The 8434-nt window shown below is 48.3% G+C and overlaps 1 protein-coding gene across 1 annotated transcript; it reads left to right on the top strand.

The window, feature by feature from the left end:
* The first annotated feature begins 1684 nt into the window (after window positions 1-1684).
* Window positions 1685-2865, top strand: LOC139433040 (uncharacterized). The gene is made up of 2 exons (XM_071201900.1): window positions 1685-2034; window positions 2121-2865. Exons 1-2 carry the CDS (start codon window positions 1699-1701, stop codon window positions 2814-2816), a joined length of 1032 nt encoding a protein of 343 aa, XP_071058001.1. The 5' UTR covers window positions 1685-1698; the 3' UTR covers window positions 2817-2865.
* Window positions 2866-8434: the final 5569 nt, after the last annotated feature.

Here is an 8434-nt window from a genome sequence, read left to right as displayed (position 1 = left end):
ACTTAGAAAAAAACGAGCTATTTTCACATGATGGGGAAATCATGGAGGAATGTATCCGCCTCATGAGCACTTTGGATCGGATGAAATTGTTGCCTGGAGGACCCCCAATCATGGTTCTCACAAAACTTTAAGTTTTCAAACTGGTCTCTGGAGGAATGCAAGGGGAGTTGTCAGGGGACTCTACCCGCCTCAAGAGGCACTATTTTGGGATACATTTTATCCATTTTCACCCCTTTTTATGGTTCTTCCAAAAAGTTAACTTAGACTTTTTCCGACTCTGGAGAAAGGTAGGGGGAGTTGTCAGGGGACTCTACCTGCCTTTTGGAACACTATTTTCGGATACAATTTATCCATTTTCACCCTTTTCTCTGGTTCTTCCAAAAGTTGACTTAAACTTTTTCCCACCCTGGAGAAAGGTATGGGGAGTTGTCAGGGGACTCTACCCGCCTTTTGGAACACTATTTTCGGATACAATTTATCCATTTTCACCCTTTTCTCTGGTTCTTCCAAAAGTTGACTTGTACTTTTTCTGACTCTGGAGAAATGCAATGGGAGTTGTCACGGAATAACGAGACACTATTTTCGGCTAAAATGGTTGTCTGGAGGACCCCCAATCATGGTTCTCACACAACTTTAAGTTGTGAAACTGGTCTCTGGAGGAATTCAAGGGCAGTTTTCACGGAATAACGAGACACTATTTTCGGCTAACATGGTTGCCTGTATGACCCCCACTCATGGTTCTCACAAAACGTTAAGGGCGTTCTCCCCGGCAACCCGCCAGCAGATGAAAACACACACCCCTCCGCCTCTCCACCTCTTCCGAGGGACGAGGGAACCGCGCGGGGGTCTGCTGGAGGCTACTGCCGGGTGCTCCGTCCTGCGCCTCACCGGGACCCTGACTCCAGCGCGGTGTGGCGGCCTCGCCCTGGCCGTCCACCGTGCGCCCTCTGGGTACCTGACTCCCCTGCCTCCTCTGGGGCAGGTGAGAGGGGTTCAATGCCTCCCCGGAGGATACTGTTATCCCGGCAACCCGCCAGCAGATGAAAACACACACCCCTCCGCCTCTCCACCTCTTCCGAGGGACGAGGGAACCGCGCGGGGGTCTGCTGGAGGCTACTGCCGGGTGCTCCGTCCTGCGCCTCACCGGGACCCTGACTCCAGCGCGGTGTGGCGGCCTCGCCCTGGCCGTCCACCGTGCGCCCTCTGGGTACCTGACTCCCCTGCCTCCTCTGGGGGCAGGTGAGAGGGGTTCAATGCTTCCCCGGAGGATACTGTTATCCCGGCAACCCGCCAGCAGATGAAAACACACACCCCTCCGCCTCTCCACCTCTTCCGAGGGACGAGGGAACCGCGCGGGGGTCTGCTGGAGGCTACTGCCGGGTGCTCCGTCCTGCGCCTCACCGGGACCCTGACTCCAGCGCGGTGTGGCGGCCTCGCCCTGGCCGTCCACCGTGCGCCCTCTGGGTACCTGACTCCCCTGCCTCCTCTGGGGGCAGGTGAGAGGGGTTCAATGCCTCCCCGGAGGATACTGTTATCCCGGCAACCCGCCAGCAGATGAAAACACACACCCCTCCGCCTCTCCACCTCTTCCGAGGGACGAGGGAACCGCGCGGGGGTCTGCTGGAGGCTACTGCCGGGTGCTTTCTCAAGTACATGGCCGACACACCGTGCAAGGGGAGCAGGCTCAGCCAAACTGACATGATTTTAATCAAACGGGAAGTAGTTGCCATCCTGAAGTCCCTGAAGAGAAAAGTACTTATCCACCAGATGCAAGTGAAGCGTGACAAGATGGAAGGTCTGCCGAGCCACAACGACCTAATGACATGCTTGACTTCGACCACCACTCGCATCCCTCAGCTCCTGGATGTGATGGCCTGCAATCCGACTACCGCAACCCGTACCCTGCTCTATGGATATATGACTCTTCATTGGAGCTGCATTTACGGCCACCGTCCGGGGGTCTACTCCAACATGACCAACGCCGAGGTCCGAAAGGCGGATACAACTGGCACTGCCTTCGGCTACCTGGTTCATGTGAGTGATATTAATCAATGCATTTATTCCGGCAGTTATATGCATGATTGACATTGTATTGACACTCTCTAACTCTGTCATAACAGGTAAGCAACCACAAGACGGCCAACTCGTTCGGGGAAGCGCAGCTGTACCTCACCGCAGAAGAATTTGGATGGATGAAGAGGTGGCTGGAAATTAAGGGTATGCTGACCTGCACCCAGAGCCGTTACTTTCTATACACAGAGGGGAAGAACCCGTTCAGGAAGCTTGCCTACTCCCTGAGGATGGCATGGGCTGATGTAGGGCTCCACGGTCCCATTAACTTCACCGACCTCCGCACAGTCCACGCCGATAATGCGAAGAGATTTCAAGACAAAGGCAACCGCCAAAGAGTGAGTGATTTCATGTGTCACAACACTGAAACTGCGGACAAATTTTACGCGAATAATCCTTCTTTGAAGGAGGCTGCGGACATTCGGTTGCTCTTCACAGAGTCACTGCAAGCAGCGGCGGCGGCATCGACAGCAGCAGCAGCGGGAAATGAAGACACTTTTGCGGGTATTGACATCGACAGTGACAGCTCTGGAGAGGAGCACAGCCCGGCTCCCTACCAAGACTCCCTACCAAGACATGTCCCGAAGAGGGACCAGTCACTGGCCGAACACAGCCCCTCAGACATGGGTGAAGAGAGGGTACCATACTCTGCCCCAACTTCACCCACTGTTGCCAGTGATCAACTTGTAAATATGCAGTGTGTTGTTGTAATCAGTCCCCTTGTAAATACGTTATATCCTGTGTGAATGTATTTATTACTGTCAATATTACTGTAAATAAAGTTTGTTAAAATTACTAAGTGTTCTGTTTTTAAAGCCCACTATGGGTTTTTTCCCTTTAAGATCCCCAGGGGCACGATATTCTGGTTCTGGTGGTAGCATGGAGGTGTTTGGTCCAAGTGAGGAGTGCTCAAGTGTGGGATGATTTGTAAGGTAGAAGAGGGTAAAAAAAGTTAAAGTGTGAACCTCCAGCAGGGCAGGTGGTGCTGTGAAGAGGGCCGACTATGGGTGCCGATGGGCGGACGGTAAAGCACCGCAAAGTAGACCCCCTTTAAGTGTAGCCAGGGGCACGAGAAACATCCTCCATGGAGGTTGGGTGCTGCTGCTGTGAAGAAGGCCGACTATGGGTGCCTATGGGCGGACGGTAAAGCACCGCAAAGTAGACCCCCTTTAAGTGTAGCCAGGGGCACGATAAACATCCTCCATGGAGGTTGGGTGCTGCTGCTGTGAAGAAGGCCGACTATGGGTGCCTATGGGCGGACGGTAAAGCACCGCAAAGTAGACCCCCTTTAAGTGTAGCCAGGGGCACGATAAACATCCTCCATGGAGGTTGGGTGCTGCTGCTGTGAAGAAGGCCGACTATGGGTGCCTATGGGCGGACGGTAAAGGCACCGCAAAGTAGACCCCCTTTAAGTGTAGCCAGGGGCACGAGAAACATCCTCCATGGAGGTTGGGTGCTGCTGCTGTGAAGAAGGCCGACTATGGGTGCCTATGGGCGGACGGTAAAGCACCGCAAAGTAGACCCCCTTTAAGTGTAGCCAGGGGCACGAGAAACATCCTCCATGGAGGTTGGGTGGTGCTGCTGTGAAGAAGGCCGACTATGGGTGCCTATGGGCGGACGGTAAAGCACCGCAAAATACACCCCTTCTTGAGGGTGTGATCATCTTGGTTTAGTCCGTGGGGGAGTGCTTAAGTTCGGGGGCCCGGGGACCCAAGGTGCTCGAGGTTCTGGAGGTACATGGGAGGGATCCTGGAGCTCCTCAGTCCGTGTTTTGGGGGTCTTGGAGCGGCCCCGAAGAGGTGCCTTTGTCGGTGTACCTAATGGGTAAGAAAGCCAGTCTACACAGGTCGTGAAATGTGATTGAAATGTACAGAGTGCTGTACATTTCAATCACTTTGAATGGGAGTCGTGAGGTGTGGATGAAATGGCCATATCTCCCTTAAATTCACAGCAAAGTTACCCATCTTTCACACACTAATTCATGGGTAACAGAGCCATGTGCACCATGCATTTAAAGTAATGTTAGCCAGCTTTCAGACACTAATTCGTGGGTAATAAAGGCCTGTACATCTCCCTGTTTGAAAGGGCCATATCTCCCTTAAATTCACAGCAAAGTTACCCATCTTTCACACACTAATTCATGGGTAACAGAGCCATGTGCACCATGCATTTAAAGTAATGTTAGCCAGCTTTCAGACACTAATTCGTGGGGAAGAAAGTCACCCTGGTCGGGTCGTGAAATGTGATTGAAATGTACAGAGTGCTGTACATTTCAATCACTTTGAATGGGAGTCGTGAGGTGTGGATGAAATGGCCATATCTCCCTTAAATTCACAGCAAATTTACCCATCTTTCACACACTATTTCATGGGTAATAAAGCCATGTGCACACTGTATTTAAAGTAATCTTAGCCAGCTTTCAGACACTAATTCGTGGGTAATAAAGGCCTGTACATCTCCCTGTTTGAAAGGGCCATATCTCCCTTAAATTCACAGCAAAGTTACCCATCTTTCACACACTAATTCATGGGTAACAGAGCCATGTGCACCATGCATTTAAAGTAATGTTAGCCAGCTTTCAGACACTAATTCGTGGGGAAGAAAGTCACCCTGGTCGGGTCGTGAAATGTGATTGAAATGTACAGAGTGCTGTACATTTCAATCACTTTGAATGGGAGTCGTGAGGTGTGGATGAAATGGCCATATCTCCCTTAAATTCACAGCAAAGTTACCCATCTTTTACACACTATTTCATGGGTAATAAAGCCATGTGCACACTGTATTTAAAGTAATCTTAGCCAGCTTTCAGACACTAATTCGTGGGTAATAAAGGCCTGTACATCTCCCTGTTTGAAAGGGCCATATCTTCCTTAAATTCACATCAAACTCACCCAGCTTTCACACACTATTTCATGGGTAATAAAGCCATGTGCACACTGTATTTAAAGTAATCTTAGCCAGCTTTCAGACACTAATTCCTGGGGAAGAAAGTCACCCTGGACGGGTCATCAAATGTGATTGAAATGGACAGATTCCTGTACATTTCAATCACTTTTAATGGGAGTCGTGAGGTGTGGATGAAATGGCCTTATCTTCCTTAAATTCACATCAAACTCACCCAGCTTTCACACACTATTTCATGGGTAATAAAGCCACGTGCACACTGTATTTAAAGTAATCTTAGCCAGCTTTCAGACACTAATTCCTGGGGAAGAAAGTCACCCTGGACGGGTCATCAAATGTGATTGAAATGGACAGATTCCTGTACATTTCAATCACTTTTAATGGGAGTCGTGAGGTGTGGATGAAATGGCCATATCTTCCTTAAATTCACATCAAACTCACCCAGCTTTCACACACTATTTCATGGGTAAGAAATCCATGTGCACACTGTATTTAAAGTAATCTTAGCCAGCTTTCAGACACTAATTCCTGGGGAAGAAAGTCACCCTGGACGGGTCATCAAATGTGATTGAAATGGACAGATTCCTGTACATTTCAATCACTTTTAATGGGAGTCGTGAGGTGTGGATGAAATGGCCATATCTTCCTTAAATTCACATCAAACTCACCCAGCTTTCACACACTATTTCATGGGTAATAAAGCCATGTGCACACTGTATTTAAAGTAATCTTAGCCAGCTTTCAGACACTAATTCCTGGGGAAGAAAGTCACCCTGGATGGGTCATCAAATGTGATTGAAATGGACAGATTCCTGTACATTTCAATCACTTTTAATGGGAGTCGTGAGGTGTGGATGAAATGGCCATATCTTCCTTAAATTCACATCAAACTCACCCAGCTTTCACACACTATTTCATGGGTAATAAAGCCATGTGCACACTGTATTTAAAGTAATCTTAGCCAGCTTTCAGACACTAATTCCTGGGGAAGAAAGTCACCCTGGACGGGTCATCAAATGTGATTGAAATGGACAGATTCCTGTACATTTCAATCACTTTTAATGGGAGTCGTGAGGTGTGGATGAAATGGCCATATCTTCCTTAAATTCACATCAAACTCACCCAGCTTTCACACACTATTTCATGGGTAATAAAGCCATGTGCACACTGTATTTAAAGTAATCTTAGCCAGCTTTCAGACACTAATTCGTGGGGAAGAAAGTCACCCTGGTCGGGTCGTGAAATGTGATTGAAATGTACAGAGTGCTGTACATTTCAATCACTTTGAATGGGAGTCGTGAGGTGTGGATGAAATGGCCATATCTCCCTTAAATTCACAGCAAAGTTACCCATCTTTCACACACTATTTCATGGGTAATAAAGCCATGTGCACACTGTATTTAAAGTAATCTTAGCCAGCTTTCAGACACTAATTCGTGGGTAATAAAGGCCTGTACATCTCCCTGTTTGAAAGGGCCATATCTCCCTTAAATTCACAGCAAAGTTACCCATCTTTCACACACTAATTCATGGGTAACAGAGCCATGTGCACCATGCATTTAAAGTAATGTTAGCCAGCTTTCAGACACTAATTCGTGGGGAAGAAAGTCACCCTGGTCGGGTCGTGAAATGTGATTGAAATGTACAGAGTGCTGTACATTTCAATCACTTTGAATGGGAGTCGTGAGGTGTGGATGAAATGGCCATATCTCCCTTAAATTCACAGCAAAGTTACCCATCTTTTACACACTATTCATGGGTAATAAAGCCATGTGCACACTGTATTTAAAGTAATCTTAGCCAGCTTTCAGACACTAATTCGTGGGTAATAAAGGCCTGTACATCTCCCTGTTTGAAAGGGCCATATCTCCCTTAAATTCACAGCAAATTTACCCATCTTTCACACACTAATTAATGGGTAACAGAGCCATGTGCACCATGCATTTAAAGTAATGTTAGCCAGCTTTCAGACACTAATTCCTGGGGAAGAAAGTCACCCTGGACGGGTCATCAAATGTGATTGAAATGGACAGATTCCTGTACATTTCAATCACTTTTAATGGGAGTCGTGAGGTGTGGATGAAATGGCCATATCTTCCTTAAATTCACATCAAACTCACCCAGCTTTCACACACTATTTCATGGGTAATAAAGCCATGTGCACACTGTATTTAAAGTAATCTTAGCCAGCTTTCAGACACTAATTCCTGGGGAAGAAAGTCACCCTGGACGGGTCATCAAATGTGATTGAAATGGACAGATTCCTGTACATTTCAATCACTTTTAATGGGAGTCGTGAGGTGTGGATGAATGGCCATATCTTCCTTAAATTCACATCAAACTCACCCAGCTTTCACACACTATTTCATGGGTAATAAAGCCATGTGCACACTGTATTTAAAGTAATCTTAGCCAGCTTTCAGACACTAATTCCTGGGGAAGAAAGTCACCCTGGACGGGTCATCAATGTGATTGAAATGGACAGATTCCTGTACATTTCAATCACTTTTAGTGGGAGTCGTGAGGTGTGGATGGCCTGTTGAATCCGATTTTGAGCACTCTTTTCCCCGCATAAACTAGTTTAAATCACCGTTAAACACTTATTCTGTTGATGTCTATATAACCGACTTCCCGCTATGCATTAAGTCGGTTATATGGACCCTGTACACTAGGCATACCGCGGCCGGTAGTAAATGTCCAACCATTGTACCCTCTGGTCCCTAGGGTATGTTAGGGTTGTGGCGGCGGAGCCATGGATAACCCAGGATCAGCGGAATATGTGGAAACCGGAGAACATGAAACTGAATAGTTTCGTGATGGTTCCCAGACAGGAGCATGTGAACGGGTACAGTCTGATGAGTCACTGTCCCCAGCAGGTGACCATCTAAGGCGTTGGCTGGAACTGGGCGAGACAAAAGAACCCGGTCTATTCCCAACTGCAGCATAAGCTTCTCGTCCATTATATTCACGTCCGAACCAGAGTCAATAAAAACAGCAAGAGCCTGGGAGCTATCCGGTAATAGCAACCTGGCGTGGCTCAATGGTCTCTGAGAGGGAACAAATCCAGGGGTTTGGCTCACCAGTATGTTCCCCATTACTACTGAGCCTTGCCTTTTACCGGGCAGTGAGAAACAAAATGTCCGGCCCGGCCGCAGTAGAGACACAGGTTACGACGTCTGCGATGCTCACGTTCTTCCAAAGTGAGGTTGGTGCGACCCACCTGCATGGGCTCATCCCCCCCTGGTTGCGGCTCTGGAGTGAGGTGAGGAGTCGCGGCCAAACTCGGACATCGGGGCGCCCAGGCATGTTGAACTCCCTCCGATCGTCGCTCCCGTCTCCGTGTCTGGATGCGCCAATCCATGCGGGAAGTCAGTTCAATCAACCCATCCAGTGAATTGGGCAGATCAAACGACACCAGCTCGTCTTTAATGTAATCCGCCAAACCACGCAGATAGGCGTC

The sequence above is a fragment of the Pseudochaenichthys georgianus genome, chromosome 3 (genome assembly GCF_902827115.2).
Source record: "Pseudochaenichthys georgianus chromosome 3, fPseGeo1.2, whole genome shotgun sequence".
NCBI lineage: Eukaryota > Metazoa > Chordata > Actinopteri > Perciformes > Channichthyidae > Pseudochaenichthys > Pseudochaenichthys georgianus.
Note: the sequence above shows the minus strand (reverse complement) of the source record. Positions and strands in the feature narration are given on the sequence as shown.